Source organism: Hyperolius riggenbachi, chromosome 4 (genome assembly GCF_040937935.1).
Source record: "Hyperolius riggenbachi isolate aHypRig1 chromosome 4, aHypRig1.pri, whole genome shotgun sequence".
Lineage (NCBI taxonomy): Eukaryota > Metazoa > Chordata > Amphibia > Anura > Hyperoliidae > Hyperolius > Hyperolius riggenbachi.
In genome coordinates, this window is record NC_090649.1 from 164,835,308 (window position 1) to 164,855,179 (window position 19,872).

General features: G+C 40.5%; 1 protein-coding gene across 3 annotated transcripts in view; it reads left to right on the top strand.

Moving 5' to 3' along the window:
• The window catches only part of SCHIP1 (schwannomin interacting protein 1), a 538,791-nt gene that overhangs the window by 329,437 nt on the left and 189,482 nt on the right, over positions 1-19,872 (top strand). The window contains exon 1 of one of the 3 annotated variants that reach the window (XM_068280924.1): positions 1,135-1,489. The exons of the other annotated variants lie outside the window; for them this stretch is intronic. Coding sequence (XP_068137025.1) covers positions 1,484-1,489 — 6 coding nt within the window. The 5' untranslated portion in view covers positions 1,135-1,483. Of the gene's footprint in view, positions 1-1,134; positions 1,490-19,872 lie in introns of those variants that run through there. 3 annotated transcript variants of the gene reach the window in all.

Sequence of the window (19,872 nt, forward strand, 5' to 3'; positions counted from 1 at the left end):
TGCCCCTGCTTAATCCAGTGGCTAATTGATGAACCAGGGCATTATGAGATTCATTGTCATCGAATGTCAATGAATTACCATTATTCATGACAAATATGAGTTTAACCCATTCTCAATCAGCAACACTCCTTCCATCACCTTTTACCTAGAAAATTAACTGCAGACAAGTTTATTAATTTCTAAACCCTGGCAATGTCTTCCCTTCCTAAAATGTCCTGGAAAAGATTGCTAGTAAAATACCAAAAAGTTTCCTATCAAGTTGCTTTCTATCTCACCAAGATGACAATCTCATTAAGTTACTCCAAAATGTCCTAAATGTCCTAGCCTTTCATTTCATTGGTGGATATTTTCAGACCGATTAGTCAAGTGCAGGACAATTCCAGCTCTCTAGTATTAGCCAAGCCGCAGTGAACAAAGGAAGCTTAGCCTCCATTCACTGCCTCACCAAAAGAAATGATTGGCTGCTTCTACTGTATTTTGAGCTGAGAGAAAAAAGTATAGGACAGGGTTACAGGAATTTCATTATGTTGCCATGGCAATGTTTTGATTCTATTTCAGTTATAGACTGGACATCACAAATCTTTGTCCGTGATGTAATCAATCAAAATTTCTGACTTGGAATGGTAAAATGTTAAGCCACTCTGTGCTTCAGAGACTGGTAAACTTAATATGATCATAGATTTACTCTATAGATTATGCTTTGCAGCCAAATAAAACAGGCAGTTATATGGTAACTTTATCCATTGTATAAATAAAGGACTATATGTATCAATTAATAGTGATAGATAGATAGATAGATAGATAGATAGATAGATAGATAGATAGATGATTGTCTGGTGTGATGCTACAATTGTTTAACAAAAAGCCTTTTGTGCTTTAACATAACCATAGTATATAGTTGACACGTCTATATGTGAAGAATACTAAAAACGTCTTAAAGGCTTTAGAAAGCAGTTTTTAAAGAAAGGGAGTCACAACCTATTAATGATTAACACCATGTCCTGGGTCTAGCAGAACTGAACTCATGAATAATTCATATCAGAAACACATTTTCCCCCTGCAAGGTTGATGAATGAAACAGGGAAGGCTTTTGGAAAAGATCAGCCCTCTCTCTTCCAGCCTTGCTCAGATATCGTCATGGAATTGGAGGGTTAAGACAAGTTCAGGAGACCCCGGGCACAGTCTAGCCTTTTTTCCTTCTTAAAGAAGGGGGGATCATCCAGAAATCGGTGGCTGCTGCGTCTAGCATGGTTAGATGCTGACAGCTGCTGCAAAGAGTTAAGGCGAGAATGTTTGAAGTGAATTAAAGTCTATTTTTGAACTGAGCATTCAAGTCCAGGAGGAATGGTCTCTCTGAAGGGAATGGAAAGCAATGAACAATACCACTGACAGTTGGTGCAGAACACCATGTCGCTCATATGCTGCGATCTGCCGATGACTGGAATTTTCTTGTAAAATGACTGGAAAGGGAGACACATAGAAGATGAATGTAAGTACGGATGCATTCCTTTATCATCCCTCTTTCCCTGAACTGCAGCAGACAGAACCTATACACACCTTCCTCCCCTGTAATCTCCTGTATGCACAGCTACTGCTCCACTGATTGGAAGCTAGAGTTAGAAGCTCATAGCCTGGGTTATCTGTGACTTCTGTGGACTCATATCATAGATATTTAACCATTCACTTATTGATACTAAATGATACATTAGAAAGCACACTTAGCTTGGCAATTGATAATGCTGGCAGCCATCCCTTGTCCTTTAAATCTGCAATTATCCAAGTGCTCTGGGTTTATTTATATCTGAGCTAATGTGGCATCTGTTGGAGTAACAGAAAAGCAGGCAGGTGTAGGTATAGGTGTCATTCACCTGCCCCCAGTCAAACCCCCCCCCCCCCCCCACACACACACACACACTCATTATATTCATGCTGTGTGCTTCTAACACAGGAGACACGAGTCATAACTCTGGAAAGGTCACCATGAACTCCAATAATTCATCTGCAGCTGTAGTATCTCTTCTGACTACATAAATCAAATATTCACATAAGCGTCAGCAGGTGTGCTGCATGAATCTGTGTATGCCATTTATTCAATCTGTATGCATTTGGGGGGAATCCTGGCTATTGTGCATTGTAATGTTAATATCATTTGGTATGTAGAAGTGGCATCAGGTGATTGGGCTGCAGTTTGCTTCATTCTCTACATTGATCTGCAATAATTCAAACATTTGCATCTTTAGAGCTGAAACTCATATAAAGCTCCTATGTGGCATATTGTTCTGCATGAAGCATCTTAGCTATTTTTCTCCCCCATATCAGCAGGTTGTGGTGCGATACCAACGCTAATGTGTTTGCAAGGCACAGTCTGACTGTGGGATGAGATGGAAAGAAGCTAAATATAACCCAGGATTCCTCAGTCTTAGGCGCACACCTAAAAGGTCAAAGCATAAGTCAAAAACAAATCAGACTCAACAGCAAATCCTTACAACTTACTGCGTCATAGAAGTAAAATTGCTATTTCCCCATTTATTGTCAGAATGTTATAATAATGTGCAATGCAGAGATGTATTTGGAATCTATAAGTAAGAGGAGTAGCAAGTGTTTAATGCCTGAATGCCGATCTTCCGGTTTGTTGTCTTGTTCAAGATCGTTGATTTTGCCTCGTCTTTTTGTTACAATGACTTCATATCTTAATCATTTTTCACGCTAACACTAGGCAGCCTGGAACCATAATGTAATCCTGAGATCAGGTCTGGACTGAACAATATATATATATATATATGTATACATATATAGACGTCTTGTGTGTATGAATGCTCAGTAAGGCTGTCTTCTACTTATTAAACTTCAAGACAGTAATATGTAGCTGTAACTTCACAGATGCACACCATTTCATTATCATATCATAAGTACAATACATGTACCTCACAGTACATTAAATGATAGCAGCTCATATTTAAGTTTCAGGGCTAGCCTACAATGCTGTAAGGGGAATTTTCTTGGTGCAGAGATATTATGTAACAATAGGACTCGGTGAGTACGTTGCATGAGATCTGTGTCCGCCAGGATGTTAGAAGAGAATTATTTCCCAGAATACTCTTGATCGTACAATTTATAACCTGTCTTGATGAAGTGAATGCATATGAATAACTTGGAGTAATTATGCCTACATGATTAGAAAAGGGACTTTTCTGTCAAACTTCTTATGCAATTACCGTTAGTACTGAATACTTCCAAAGCTTAGCTTAATTTTTCTGCAAATTCTGGTAGTGTTACCATTCCATGGTTTCTTATATTGCTTCTGGAGCATTCAACAGCTGGATAGCCCAAAATAATCTCCTAGCAATACTGTCCTGTATTACGGACTCTTTCCAAATCAGAGAAGAGTTGAATTCCAGATTTTACTTGCTATTTAATTAGCGTTGAATAATTTATTCCACATACATTCTCAAATCATTGCAACAGACACACATGGCTGATGTCATCAAATGACTTATTTCTGAATGGCTGATCACAATCACATGATCATGTCTCACTTTGGCTTCCTGTGTAGGCTAAAACAGGAAGCAAATGCAAGAGAAGATTCTGACCATCCATTCAGCGACTTACAAGTCAGTTATCAGATTGATCATATTTTTTTTCATGAATTCTCCTTGAGGGGAATTTATGCAAAATATATTCATCATTTACTATACTTTGCCTGATCCACTACTAAAAATCCTGGTGGTGGCTATATTCATGGAATATTGTAAACTAGAGATTCTGGTTTATTATTAGAAGAAAAAAACTTCCATTAATTAAAAATGTAACTGTTGAATTTTAAATTTCTACTGTGTTTAAGCTTAATATGATGTGACATGAGAAAGCTCAGGATCAACAGGTAGAGATATTGGACCTGGTTTAGTGAGGAAGGATTCTGGAGGAGATAGTCAAGGGCCTCTTCATCACCAAATCTCTGTCCCTAGAAAGGATGTGAATGTGGGATACTTAATGGGCAACTAGATGCTCGCCCAGGTAAATATGTAAAAGGCATCTTTTTGAGATCATTAACTTATTTACACAAAGTATTACATAGTGGAAAAACAACCCACCCACATCGAATACAAAATAAGTTTTGACAAAAACACATAAATGTTTTTTAAACACACCTTATTGATGTCCCCATCACCATAACTCCTTAGTTCTCATTTCAAATGATCACTTCTTTTTTTCATCTGTGTTCTTGTAGCATGACTAAAAAGCTCTTGCCCTGCCATCTGTCCATCAAGCTGCTAAATGATGGAAACCCCAGAGCTGGCTTATTTAAATTTTCTTTTGAGGATTACCATTGGTCCAGACCAATTGACTAATGGGAATCCTCAATGGCAAATTTTAAATAAGTTGCAAAGGATTCCAATCAGTCTATTGGTCTGGGGAAATGGGGATCATTGGGGGAGGAAATTCAAATATGCTGATTCATGGGTCGAATATGAAGCTAGAATAGTTGTCAGGGCTACAGCTCTAAAGCCTCATCTACACGAGTAGATGGGGCTCCGATGTTACTTATCAATCGAGCCACTGATGCGGCTCGATTGATAAGATCCGATAGGGCGGATCTTGCCACCGCCGATTCCCTGCTCGTTCCCCACGAGGGGACAATGGCAGGGAATCGAGCGGAAGATAAGCGGCGCCGGGCGGGGACTAAGGCGGATCGAATCCGACACACGCGCGGCAAGCGGGGATGCGGCGGGTACGCGGAAAAGACGATCCGGCGGCTAATCGAGCAGCCGGATCGCAGCGTCATCTACGCATGTAGATGACACTTAAAACAAACTACAAGAATATAGATGAAGAACAGAAGAAAATGGTGAATTCAAATAAAATAGATTATAGAGTTATGCTACCTCAATATATTTTGTTAAGCACATTTATTTGTGTTTTATCTTTTCTCAGTTTGGTTGTTCTATTTTTGTTTGTCTGACAGCAGTGTGGGTTGGTTGGCTTAGCAGGGGTGGTGGTTCCAACCTGTATGGCAAGACTAAGGGCTTATTAGAATTCTTATGGGAACCTTTTTTCAGTTAAAATAAAAGAATAGAACATTATGGTTGTAGATATTGTTATACCATCTGATTGAGGTTGCAGTGATATTTTAGCTGTAATAATTCCATACTAAATACTGTACATGGTTATAAAGCAGGATATCCTGCTAGTTGCTGGTGATCCCTGCAGCCATCACCTGGGACATTTAAGCCCAAAATAATGACTGGCAAGCAGATACTGTGACTTGGTGGGTCTGCACACACTCACCTCTGGTCATGCCTGCAGACTGTCATGCAGTTACTATGACATGGTGGGTCTGGACATGCCTGTAGACTGGCATGCAGATACTGTGACATGGTGGGTCTGGACATGCCTGTAGACTGGCATGCAGTTACTGTGATATGGAGGGTCTGGACATCCCTGTAGACTGGCATGCAGATACTGTGACATGGTGGGTCTGGACATGCCTGTAGACTGGCATGCAGATACTGTGACATGGTGGGTCTGGACATGCCTGTAGACTGGCATGTAGTTACTGTGACATGGTGGGTCTGCACACACTCACCTCTACACATGCCTGTAGACTGGCATGCAGTTACTGTGATATGGAGGGTCTGCACACACTCACCTCTGGACATGCCTGTAGACTGGCAAGCAGGGAAGCGTTGGAAGAAGAGCAAGAAATTGAAATTTAACCACTTGAGCCCCAGAGGTTTATAGCCCCCTAATGACCAGGCCATTTTTTACAATTCAGCACTTTACAACTTTAACGTTTTATTGCTCAGTCATACAACTTAGCACCCAAATGAATTTTACCTCCTTTTCCTCTCACAAATACTGTAGAGCTTTCTTTTGGTGGTATTTGCATTTTACAATAACTTTTGCACTCTGCAATTGAAGTACCAAAAAGTAGTTTAAAAAGTACTGTCACAATTATTCTGAGTATTTTCTTGCTTGCTGATGGCTTAAAGGGGAACTGAAGAGAGAGGTATATGGAGTCTGTCATGTTTATTTCCTTTTAATCAATACCAGTTGCCTGGCAGCCCTGCTGATCTATTTCTCTGCAGTAGTATCTGATTAAAACCAGAAACAAGCATGCAGCTAATCTTGTCAGATCAGACTTATAAGTCTGAACCACTGAAACACCTGATCTGCTGCCTGCTTGTTCAGGGGCTGTGGCTAATAGTATTAGAGGCAGAGGATCAGCAGGGCTGCCAGGCAACTGGTATTGTCTAAAAGGAAATAAACATGATAGCCTCCATATACCTCTATCTTCAGTTCCCCTTTAAAAGGCTTAAAAAGTATTAACAATGTGAAAATATTACCTAGGAAACAACTTAGTAGAAAAAAGTGAATTGGATCCTAGGTGATATGGTCACACCTTATCAACAAAATGCCTTTTAAGCCTACAGCAAGGAAGAAAATACTCAGAATAATTTAGACAGCACTTTTTTTTACTTACTTTTTAGTACTTTTTTAATTACAGAGTGAGTGCAACAGTTATATTAAATAGAAGATGAAAAATTATCTCCTAGGAGAAAAAGTGAATTGGATCCGGCCCATAACCTCTCATGAACCAACAAACATTGCTGCCTCCACTGACCGTACAGCTTTATAGTACTGTATATACAAATATGCTTGCATTCTATTCATTTTCACTTTGGGGTGTTCTACTTTTGAAGAAAGTGCCTGTTTAAGCCTTTACTTAGAATATATTTTGCACCCTTATGAAGCTGTGAGGTAATAAGCCATTTCCACGTGTCATGCTGCAGAGGTATTCCCCTTTATGTGAAAAGGTTGCACTTCATCACTGCAATTCCTTTTTAACCTTTCCCTTCATGTTGGCCTTTCCCGATCGGCCGATCCCCCATTTCATTACATATTGTTCCATTCTGTACAGTAAATGCTATTCATATCCCAGAGAGATCACATCAAGCCTTCTATCCATTATCCGAATATGTCGCTTATCTGAATTAATTAATGGCCAGCTTTCAAAAAGTGTCAGCATTCTGCAAATAAAATCCATGTTCTTCTAGCAGAGAGGAACAGTGAGAGAGTTTCTCAGCACCACGGGTTGCTAAATATGCAGAATATATGTGCCATTTATTACTGTGCTTCATATAGATGTGAATAAGCAACTTTACTGGCTTGACAAGGGCTTTTGTCTGTCCTGCCATGTCTTCACAATGGTCAGCTTCATAAACGCTCAGTCCACCGAAACAAAAGGGAGAATTTATCAAAACAGGTGACATGTGAATCAACTGCCTAGGCAGTGCAAATAAAGCCTGCAACCTGTTCAGCATTGCAGCATTTTTCACTAGCATGCTAGCTAGCCAGTTTCTATGTAAAAAATAATGGTTAGCAAACTGTAACAATGTAACCTTATGCTTACAATACTCTTTAACCTCTTGAGGACCAGAGGTTTATAAACAAAAGGGAGAATTTATCAAAACAGGTGACATGTGAATCAACTGCCTAGGCAGTGCAAATAAAGCCTGCAACCTGTTCAGCATTGCAGCATTGTTCACTAGTGACCAGTGACCAGGCCATTTTTTTTACAATTCACCACTTCATTACTTTTATGGTTTATTGCTCAGTCATGCAACTTAACACCCAAATTAATTTTACCTCTGTTTCTGCTTACAAATAGAGCTTTCATTTGGTGCTGTTTGATTGCTGCTGCTATTTGTAGTTTATTTTTGTTTTTTTACTCTCCAGCCCGCAGCACCGATCAGGAAATAGCCAGGGCGATCAGACTTACCCCCTTTTTTCCCCACTAGGGGGATGTCCTCCTGGGGGGGTCTGATCGCCGCCGGCTTACTGCGCTTTGCGGGGGGTGGGGGCTCTTCAAAGCCCCCTCCGCAGCGTTTTCGGCGCTCTCTCCCTCTCCCTCCCTCTCCATCCCCCTGTGAGCATATCCGTCCTGCGCATTGTAGGATAGGCTTCAGCCTATCAAATGACGGCGATCCCCGGCCAATCAGAGGCCAGGGATCGCCGATCTGCTCTACGGCGCTGCTGCGCAGCATTTCTTCCCCGCGTGTTTACATTTTGCCAGCGAGCTGTGATCGGCGGCTCTCCGGCTGTTCACGGGGACACCCTCCGTGAACTGACATGGAAATCCATGGTAACCCACTTAAGACCTGCTGACACCTATGGGCGTTAGCTGGTCCTTAAGAGGTTAAAAAAAAGCAATTTTTTTTGCAGAGGGGGCCCAGCGTTGATCAGCTGCTGGCAGGCTGATTGCTGGGGCCCCCTCTGTTTACTGATGGAAGCTTGCGCTCCCATCAAATCTCGCTCCTCACGAGATAACGCCATATGGTGGCGCTGAGGAACAACAGAGCCAATCTGCGTTAGGTGGTCGACGAGTGGTTAAAGAGGAAATGTATTGATAACATAATGCAGAAAAAGGCTTATTGTTTACAAAATTTGTTTATCAATTATTTAGTCAGTGTTTCACCATTGTAAAATCTTTCCTCTCCCTGATTTACATTGTGAAATTTATAACTGGTGGTGACATCATTAGTTCTGCCAGGTGATCTGTATGGAGTTCTATGCACAGAGGGAAATATTGCTTGCTTGGCAGTTGCAAAAAGTCATTATTTGCCACAATGCAACAAGGTTCACAGTCAGCAAACTGTCAGGACCATGGTCTTGACATCACACTGTGGGAGGGGTTTCGCTACAATATCAGCCATACAATACCCCGAAAGGGGGTATTGGCTACTCATTGGGATGAAGTTCAATCCTTGGTTAAAGTGCCTTTTTAAAGAGACACTGAAGCAGAAAAAAAAATATGCTATAATGAAATATATATCAAATATAATAATTTGTATGTGTTGTACAACTAAGAAATAAAACCTTAGGAGCAGAGACATAAGTCTAATGTTGTTTCCAGTACAGGAAGAGCTAAGAAACTCCAAAAAAGTCACTGAGCTCTATGACTTTTAAAGTCGCAGAGAACTCTGTGTTTTGAAGCTTGTTATCTCAACTGTCAGTGATTGTATCTTCTTTTTCTCTGCTGAGAAGGGTTTCAAAAGTTCACTGCTGCTCTGCAAAATCATTTAGAATGCTGAGTAGTGTGTAAACTGCAAATATTAGAGAACGATGCAATGTTATAAGAAAACAACAACTATATAACCGAAAATAAAAATATGAGAATATTTTCTTTGCTACTAATATCCTAGTAATTATCCGTACTACACATGCTAATTCTAACCACTAGAGGGGGAAATGAAGAAAGTTAACTTGTGGTGGTCATAAACTTAGGCCAGCAGTGACTATTTCAGAAATTAGCTTTTGCCAAAATGCGAACTGAGTATATCTGCACAATTTTGTGGGCTGATTATATTATGTTTAATAAAATAAAATAATTCACTGTATTCTGTACTTACACCATAAAAATGATGCTGACCTGAAATGTCTCTCTGCATAAATATTATTTTTCATTTCACTTAAGAAAAAACTAATCCAACTGTAAGCTGTTTTGCCTTATTTGCCAAGTGCCTTTTTGTTCCAGGGTATGCCCTCTTGGAATTCTAAGCATCCTAAATGCACTGTATAAATATGAATGATTATTATATTGAGAAACAAACAGTAACTTAAAGAGGAACTGAAGTCAAAATAACACAATGAATAAAATTGCGTATTTTTTTTACAATATTTACTTGTAAATTATTTAATCAGCGTTTGCACATTGTAAAATCCCTCCTCACACTGATTTACATTGTGAAATTTATCACAGGCATCGCCATCTTTGATACTAGCTAATGATCTCTGCAGAATGTTCATTTACAGAGAGTGCTAAAGCCAGTAAAAAGACCTCTGGTCTCCCAGAATGCTTCGGGGTCAGGGGGAATTCTACATAATAAACAACCTACCTAGGCTAAGCCTCTGAGGGGAGGGTGGGGCGTTATACCAATATACAACAATAAATGTATGGCTTTAGGAAGTGTTTCTGATGGCAAAACCAGGATATTTATCATATAGCATTCTACTATACGTTGTTTCGGTTCCTCTTTAAAGGGGTTCTTTCGCAAAAAAAAGTAGGCAGTTAAAAAATGTGACAGATGACAGGTTTTGAGCCAGTCCATCTTTTTAAGGGGGATTCTCAGGGCTTTCTTTGTTTTCAACAGCATTTCCTGAACAACAGTTTAACCGCCAAAATAGCAAGATACCACACTATTATGTCAGTTAGATTTTGCAACTGTTGTTCAGGAAATGCTGTTGAAAACAAAGAAAGCCCTGAGAATCCCCCATAAAAAGATGTACTGGCCCAAAACCTGTCATCTGTCACGTTTTTTAACTGCCTACTTTTTTCGCGAAAGAACCCCTTTAACTGTCTTGTAGAAGTTCAGGTCATGTGGTACTTTTTGTAGCAATACTAAGGCTCGCTCACACTGTCGGCACTACTAATCAGCGATCACCACTTGAAATGCAAAAGGGTCAGCTAGGTAAATATTACGGTGATCCCCACCCCAAAGGCTCAGGTCACGCTAGCCGGAATGTTACACACCGGCTGAACTATTCCAGAGGTTCGTTGCAGTGCCTTCTGCACTTAGGGGCAGATGCGTGACATTCTGTGGGATGAATAGCAACGCATCTGTTTAATGAGAAATCGTCCAGATTGGGTTTGTCCACCATGGAATTGCAGCATGCCATACAACCTGGAGGAGTCTAGCAACACAAGTAGTGTGAACAGAGCCTTACTGAAATTCCAACCTCTTCCCTAGCAAGATGAGATTTCCTCCTTCACTGGGGTTTAAAGCAAACATGAAGTGAAAATAAACTAATGAGATAAACAATTGTCTCTATGGCCCTAATCCTAAATAAGTCTTTCTTTGAATCCCATGGTTTTATTTTATTTGTAAAGGCTAAAATCTGTGATACAACAAACGACCCTAATCTACCTGAGACTGTCAAAACTTTAATGATATTCAGCTCCCATAAATACAGAACTTGAACTTTTATTTTGAACTATCCTTTGTATGTGTGTCTCTCAGCCACAGATTTACAACCTGTGATTACTTATCAATGAGAGCTTTACTCATCAACCTGTGATTTGGAACCCTGGTTCTTAACCCTTACATTGAGAAAAAAAGAACACAACCTTGTTCTAAGTAGGGGTGGGACTGTGCATTTACATGTTCATCTCATCATGTCACTCTTCACTCCATCTACCCTTTAAATGGGTTGTGAAACTGAATCTTGGATGTAAGACTAGTCATACTGGATTGTCATTCTAGAGCAGGGGTCTCAAACTCGCGGCCCGCGGGCCATTTGCGGCCCGCGATACAATATTTTGTGGCCCCAAGGCCCCAGAGCTTGTAGGGGCCCCCAGTGGCTACAAGAGGAAAAAAAAAATTTTCAAATCGGCCTTATAGTTTTTGAGAAAATCGATTTTAAAGTTGCAAAGGAAAAAAATACACATTTAAAAACCCGCCGACTTTAATGGTTAATAGCAAATCCACCTTAAATGCTAGAAACCCTAAATTTGCAGGATATGTTAAGGAGATCATTAGGAATAAGAGGAAAAAACAATTTTTCAAAAAGACCTTATAGTTTTTGAGAAAATCGATTTTAAAGTTTCGAAGGAAAATAGTATACTTTTAAATGCGGTAAATGTCACTTTTAGTAGCAAGCCTAACGGTAGTGTAATTTTACATGTATCAAAAGAAAGAGCAATACATTTCCTGACAGAGTTTCCAGGGGGTCCATACGCAGCCGCAGCGCTTTGGCCAGGTATCGCTATACAGCCGTAATATGGCTGTATGAAGATTCCTGGCATTTTTTCCTATTTTCCCAATTTTTTTTTTTATGTTTAGAGTGGGCGGGCAGAGGCGGCGATCCGCCGCGATTGACGTCAGGAGGGGCAGAGCTGAAGCTGAAAGCTCTGCCCCTTCCAGGAAATGCCGGCGGATTGCCCCCGGGGCAATTTGGGGGCTCTGCAGCCCTCGTTTTGCGGCGGGGACACGTGAACTCCCTTATGCGGCCCAGCCTCATCCTGACTTTGCCTCCTGCGGCCCCCGGGTAAATTGAGTTTGAGACCCCTGTTCTAGAGACTAGTAAATGAGCCTGAATGAAATGTTCTTTGTTAGTTGCTTAGCTAAATTTAAGAACGTGTCAGGCATAAACCCCACTGATATACAAACTGTCACTGAGGGTTGTGTAATATTCAAATAGATCTGGCCATACAGAAAACTTGATATATGGACCTTCAATTAAAACCAATAAGCAAAGCATAAGTAGTATTGCATAAAACAGATCATCTTAAAATTTAGTGATCAGCAAACTTCATGACAAGACATGAGTATCCAAAACTGAAAGAAGATTCTGATCCACATTCAGCACCCAGAGTTATACAGGTAAAGTGACATGTGGCTGATACACTACCAATGTTAGTGATGTAATGAGATAATTATGTAAGGAGGGCAGCACAGTGGCGTAGTGGTTACCACTTTTACCTTGCAGTGCTGGATCTCCGTTTTGAGTCCCAGCCAGGGCACTATCTGCACTGAGTTTGTATGTTCTCCCCATGTATGTGTGGGTTTCCTCCGGGTACTCCGGTTTCTTCCCACATCGCAAAAACATACAGATAAGTTAATTGGCTACCCCCTAAAATTGGCCCTAGACTACGATACATACACTACATGATACATACATAGACATATGACTATGGTAGGGATTAGATTCTGAGCTCCTCCGAGGGACAGTTAGTGACAAGACTATATATACTCTCTGTGGACGATGTCAGCGCTATATAAATACTAAATAATAATGATAATGTATAATCTGTCCTCACTAGTTTTAGCTAGAGCTCCACTTTATGTTAATCATGCCTATGACCTTTCATTTGTGGAAAAGCAAATGAGATTGTGGGACACTAAGGGAATAAAACTTGACAAATGGCACTATTGTGTTATAAACTTTTGCAGTTAAGTTAATAATGGAAACAAAGTTAATAGGATCAATAAAGTTAAGAGGCTCAATAAATACTGGAAGAAAGTAAGAATAAGGTCTTAATTATACGTATAATGACTAGCTGCATTCCAGTAATGAGAGATATATTGCAGATACTGGAGGAAATCGGTATCAGGAAATATAAAAAAAAGAGTAGCAATACATTCCTTCTGCAATAGTTATGTACCGTGACCATCTCTTGCTATTATGAGCTCAGGGTCAATACCATGAAGAACTAATGCCTCTAAATTTCAACACGCTTTTGAAAGGTTTAGTGTTAACACAATTAAGTTGGCAATTGAATTGGCTCTTGCTATGTAGAAATCCTAATTAAGCACTATTTGTGATTTCTCATTTAGCTGTTTTAGCCGCCACCACATCTCCACAATCAGACAGTGTATAGGAAATCAATTACTACAGCTAAGCTCAGAGGTACTGGGCCTACCACTAAGTGTACCTGCAGAATGTGATGTAGCATGAATATAACCTAGTGCTGCTGGGAAGATTCTATTACTAGTAGGCAGCCATTTTCCATATTTTTCATAGAGGTTCATATTAAAAATTCAGATCGGGGCACACTCTGTTGAAACACTTACAATGAGACCAGGCCGCCTCCGAATGGCCACCAATGGAAAGGAACAGCGCTACTTAAAAACAGATTGCATCCTTATCAGGGTTGCTCATAAACTACGCCAGCGCGAATCTACGCATCATAGTACGCAACTACGCATCGTAGTTCGTAGGCGAAGTTTAAAAATTACACTTACGCATTTCCGCGTAGTCGTAGTCCCGCTATGCGTAGCTTCGCCCGCTACGCGTAGTTGACGTATGCATTGCGAAGTCAACTACGCGTGCAGAAATTTTATTGCCCTTTGTACGCATACAATTTCGCATTGGATGTTGGAATGTATGCTTAAATTAGTTTGTGTATTCGCATAGTTAGCAGATTATTGCGGAAATATTTCCGCATAAGGGCATAAGCGGGCGCATCAACTACGCTACGCAATACGTGAAGCTTGCGTATTTTAATGCGTAGTCTACAGTATGCTATCGTAGCTAAGTGGCTGATTTCGGAGCCGTAGATTGCGAAGCGTATTTGCGTAAAAATACGCGTAGTTCCAGCGTAGCGAAGTTGGCTGCCTACGACCATCCCTGATCCTTATGACTACCTGCTTGAGAGTGCAAGCCCCACTAGTGGGATAAAATACACACACTTTGCTCGCCATGTACAAATGTAAGTAACTTTGGTCAGCTGCTCCCATTTAATAGCATTGCTTATTGATGTTTATGCAGAGCTTCTGTTTGGTTTCAAGGTGCGTTTGTAGTTTCTTGGGGGGGCTCAGCGCACCTCTGATTGGTGGCCATTCGGAGACGGCCTGGTAATGCGCTGATCCACCTCTGCGCAATTTTGAATTTTTACTTGGTAGCGCACCCAGGCTATGCATATGCATAATTTAGGATTACGTATTTTGTAGTATATACAGGCGCTGATCCAATCTTTATCTCATGTGTATGTTCCACCAGCTGCTCAGGATCAACCACATCCACAATCGGTTCCAAGAAAAATTGCATACAAATCCACAGCGCTTGGTACTCAGATCGGCATCTGCAGTAACCCCACAGTGCTCAAAATCATGTTTCCATAGTGACCATCACCAGAAATAAATCGAGAAAGGTCATTTCTCCATCCAAGAAACATATAAACATTTATTAGAAGCTGAATCTACATCACATATACAATGACTTACTTCCAGGGTCCTTTTGACAGGGACCCTTAGTAGTTAAAAGCATATAGCGTTCCCTGATGACGGCGCAAGGCCGAAACCGGTAGGAACTGGAGACTGGGCAACTTATATGAGATCGTTTTTGGATTTTAAATGTGTACTGGGTTAGTTAGGATTAGTTAGTGTTAGGGCCCCTCCCATGGGGGATGACTTCTTCGCAGTGGGAATGACAAGTACTTAATAAGTTTCATGCAAGCTATTACGGAAACCAACATCCTCCAATGGTAGACAGGTGCATTTTATTTGAATGCTGGGTGTGTATTTTATCCGACTAGTGGTGCTTGCACTCTCAAGCAGGTAGTCATAAGGATGCAATCTGTTTTTAAGTAGTGCTGTTCCTTTCCTCGCCATGTAAGAAATAAAACATTAGGAGCAGAGACATAAGTCTAATATTGTTTCCAGTACAGGAAGAGTTAAGAAACTCCATTTGTTATCTATGCAAAAGAGCAATTGAGCTCCACGACTTTCAAAGACGCAGAGAGCTCTGTCTTCTGAAGCTTATTATCTCAAGTGTCAGTCACTGTATTTTATTTTTCTCTCCAGAGGACAGTTCAAGAGTTCACTGGCCTGCGCTGTAAAATCATTTAGTATGCTGAGTAGTGTGTAAACTGCAAATATTAGAGAATGATCCAATGTTACAAAAAAAAACACTATATCCCTGAAAATAAAAACATGAGAATATTTTCTTTGCTACTAATGATCTAGTAATCATCCATACTACACAACCAATTCATTATATAATTTTTTTCACTTCAGTGTCTCTAATAAGTCCTCATGAAATATAGAGCAACTTGATGCAGGTACAACCCAGCGGTGTACAAACCCAGGAGGGGAGTTGATATGCGACAAAAGGGAGGAGGCCAGGAGTAGAGCCCGAGACTGTTGTTAGACTTCATGAGTCTCCACCCTAGGACCTGGTAAAAGCAAGTCAAAACCCTGTGGGTCTTCGTGAGAAGAGGGTGTATGAGGAGCCCTATCGAGCAGGAGGCACTTGTACAATAAGGTGTAGTATAACATTGGACAAGGTAATGAGGTTAGGTATAATTGCCTAACCAAACAAGTAAAACTGAGTAAAGTAGAACTTTCTGTGTGGACGTGGCCAAAGAAAGAAGAAAGGAGGGAGTAAGAAATAAGAAAAGAAGGGAAACAAAAATTGAAATAAGAAAGAGAAGGAAAAGGTAGCATCCAACAATGTAGTGAAGAGAGATAAGGGAACTGTGTCAGAGGTTGTGCTGAAGGATGTGAATCCTATCATAGTATGAGTCTAACCAGAGAGGGTACTAGCTCCAAAGTGGTTCTCAAACAGAGAAGGGGGGTACCATAATGGTAATAGTTTTCGTATAACGGGGACCATTTTTTTTAGAAGATTTCCCTTTTATCCTTTAAAATGGCTTTCATTTTGTCATAAATCATATATTGTCCAAGTTTGTGTTTGACTGATTTGAAGCTCAGAGAAGGGGTTCCCCAGGCACAGGCCATAGCATGTTTGGTTGCTGTAAAGATATGTGAGGTTAGTTGAAATTGTGTGTTAGTGAGTTTTAGGCTGGCAGTCCTGCTGATCTGTTTGGCTGCAGTGGTGTCTGAATCACACCAGACACAAGCATGCAGCTAATATTGACAGATCTGACAATAATGTCAGAAACACCTGATCTGCTGCATGCTTGTTCAGGGTCTTTGACTAAACGTATTAGAGACAGAGGATCGTCAGGATAGCCAGGCAACTGGTATTGCTTAAAAGGAAATAAATATGGCAGCCTTCATACCCCTCTCCCTTGAGTTGTCCTTTAAAAGAATGATTCACTTATTTGTTGATGTAGAATGTAGAAGTAAAGACATGTAGGGGGTGTGACAAATGACTGCATAAACTGAATATAACCCATGACCTTCATTATGTAAACACTGTGCTTTTTAATTAGTGTTAGCTTGTTTTGTATTTTGTAATTATCTTTTGACAGCTGCACACCTTCAAGTAAAAACGATTTGTTTTCTTTCTTTTTTTATCGTCTCTCTCTGACTAGTGAGATTGTTTTCAACCTGTCTGTGTTGAGTCAGCAAGTGATATCATGTTCAGCGGCACAGACATACATTCTGGGATAGTACATTTAAGGTCCAGCTGTCCATGTTATTTTAGGAATAACAGATTGTGCAGCGGAAGCATCATACTGCCCCCAGCAATGTCTAAATATATGCAGCATAAACAAGTAAAATATGCTTTGCAGGGTTCCAGTTTCAAAAGTGTGCAGGCATTGTTTAATTGCAGTGCTGATAATCAATGATATTCATTAAGCCAAACCGATTTCCCCATTAGCAGTATGCACCTCTAATGTCACATGCCTGCATGTGGAGATTGGCTGTTACAGCACTGACACATGGGGATTCCCATTTCCACTTCTGTATTTCTTGAACTCATCAGCCAGGTTCTCTGCATCACAGGGCTTTCTCAAGTTGTGATGGAAGACACAAAGCAGGACATGCTGCCCAGAATTCACGTAGAACTCGCATGGAACTTGCAGGTGCATTGAATGTAGCATAAAGTAACAAATAAATACCCCATTAGTTATTAAACCCTTGTAAACCAACCCAAAATAAAACCCTTGTTTGAGAAAACGCGGAAAAGCCGTGTGCTGGCAGCAAGGCAGCTAATTCCGCGTCCAGCGCGGCGGTTTGCACACAGAGGCATGCATCTGGTACTGGGAGTGAACGCGGAAAGGCAGCCGCATGTACTGATAGCGGGGCGGCTGGCTCCACGTCCAGTGCGGCGGTTTGCACGCAGCAGCATGCGGCTGGTGTGGCTGGGTCTGTTAGTTCACACAGATTCAGGAATACGTGCGCGCGCGCTGAGAGGCAGAACTTTTATGATGGCCAAGGGGGGATCAGCTGACCAGGCTGGTCAGCTGACCTCAAAGCTAGTGGCTATTGGTCTATCACTTAGGGGTGGCGCCAGAGAGCGCTACTCTATATATAGTTACGGCTGGACACTCACAAGTTGTCTGCCGTTGCGAACACTACGTGGAAGCACTTAGACCTTAGTCAAATCCAACAGTGTGTTTGAACCAGGAGGACCTGGGAATTCACACTGAGCCAGATTATTACTGTATTATTATTGTGTTATACTTCAGACTAGTTCCAGGGTGTAGAGACCACAGACCTCACACCCAAGACTAGGGAACTTGTGTTATCATTCTGTTATACTTCAGACTAGTTCCAGGGTGTAGAGACCACGGACCTCACACCCAAAACTAGGGAACTTGTGTTATCATTCTGTTATACATCAGACTAGTTCCAGGGTGTAGAGACCACGGACCTCACACCTAAGACTAGGCATTGTTTGATATCTGTTATGACCTATTGCTTTCCTGACTATCCCTCCGCTCACTGATTCGGTACCACGCATATCTGATTATCTGTTGCCAACCCTGCCTGTCTTGGATACCGAATCATCCTTCTGTCTTTGTACTTTATTTGTCCGTGTGTTGCCGATCCGGCTTGCCCGACCTCGAGAGCTATCTCTCCTCTTTAGGAGATAGTCTCCAGATCAGTTAGTGACATCCACCTTCAGGTGTCACTCACTTTCTGGCCCTTCCTACTTCAGCCTGAGACTCCACCCCTTGGAAGATCTCAGGCTGCTGGAGGGTTCTCGTGCTTCTCTAAAGAGCAGTATTGTCCATACTGTCAAGGACCACCTGCTCATCAGGTGGATTACTCAAAGTAAATACTGTTGCACCAAACACTCACGTTATATACAGGTGTCCAGAGGTTTGTACTATATCTGTATTATTGGTGTTTCTGCAGATCATCAATAATCCGGTATATATCTGTATTCTTGGTGATACTGCAGATCACCAATGATCAGATTCTCTCTGTGTGCTGACACCGATCGTTACACCTTTTTACAACACTTTTTAAAAATACATAAATAGTTGCCTTAGGGGCTCAGCTTTTTTTTTTTAATATGTATGTCATGAGGGTATATTACTATTATTTATGCAAATACGGGCTTCTAATTATTGATATAGTATAAAGAAACACAAAATGGTAAAAATACACCTTTATTTCCAAATACAATATTGTCACCATACATTGTACTGGGACATAATTTAAACATTGTAATAACTGGGACAAATGGACAAATAAAATGTGTAGGTTTTATCTATAGTAGCATATTTTATTTTAAAACTATAATTGTTGAAAACTAAGAAGTAATAATAGTAAAAAAAAAAGCTCTTCCTTCTCTTTATAAAATGCATATAAAATAAAATAGTTCTTAGGAAAAAGTACCACCCAAAGAAAGGCTAATTTTTGGCAAAAAAAACCCAATGTATAGATCATTTAGCTATGATAAGTAGCGATAAAGTTATTGGGGAATAAATTGGAGGAGTGTAAAATGTCAAAATTGCTCTGGTTTTTAAGGGAAATCAATTCACCTTAGTCGTGAAATGGTTAAGGTGACCACTAACGTTCCAATTTTTAGCAAAGGATCATTTGAGTGATCAGATAATTGTGATCGCTTTGGCAGGAAATAGTCTAACATATGCGCCCATATATTTCCATGGTCCTGATACAGTTACCACAGGATATTCCTCATGTTTTCAGTTACACTAAAAACTGCTGTAGTGAAAACATTGTTTGGTCAATTGAGTGCTGTATATGAATAGTAATTGGAGGCACAAGTCATTCAGATCGATTAGTGAAAGAGGATCTCACTTTTGATTGCCCACACTGTTTTTGATCGCCCAATATAATCGAGTTTTCATTGCTTGATGGAAAATCGAGTACTGTATGAGCACCTTCAATTTAGATATTAGCCAAGGTTTTGGGAACAATATGATCAAGGAGATTGGCCTGTAATTTGAGCAAATGTCACTATTTGTAGTAGGAGATGGTTATAATGTTTAGCATATATATTTTGGCATTTAATTATTCCTCATTTTTTATTCTTTCTTTTTATTGTTTAGTTCAGTTGGAGATTGTGTTCCCTCCTCAGAGTGCCACAGCAATATTGCACAAGACACTATCTTTCAGGATAAGGTCTATGTAAGAATAGGTCAGATGAAGGTATGAACCCGTTCCCCAAGATACAATATATAACAAGTGTCCCAGATATTGTTATCTG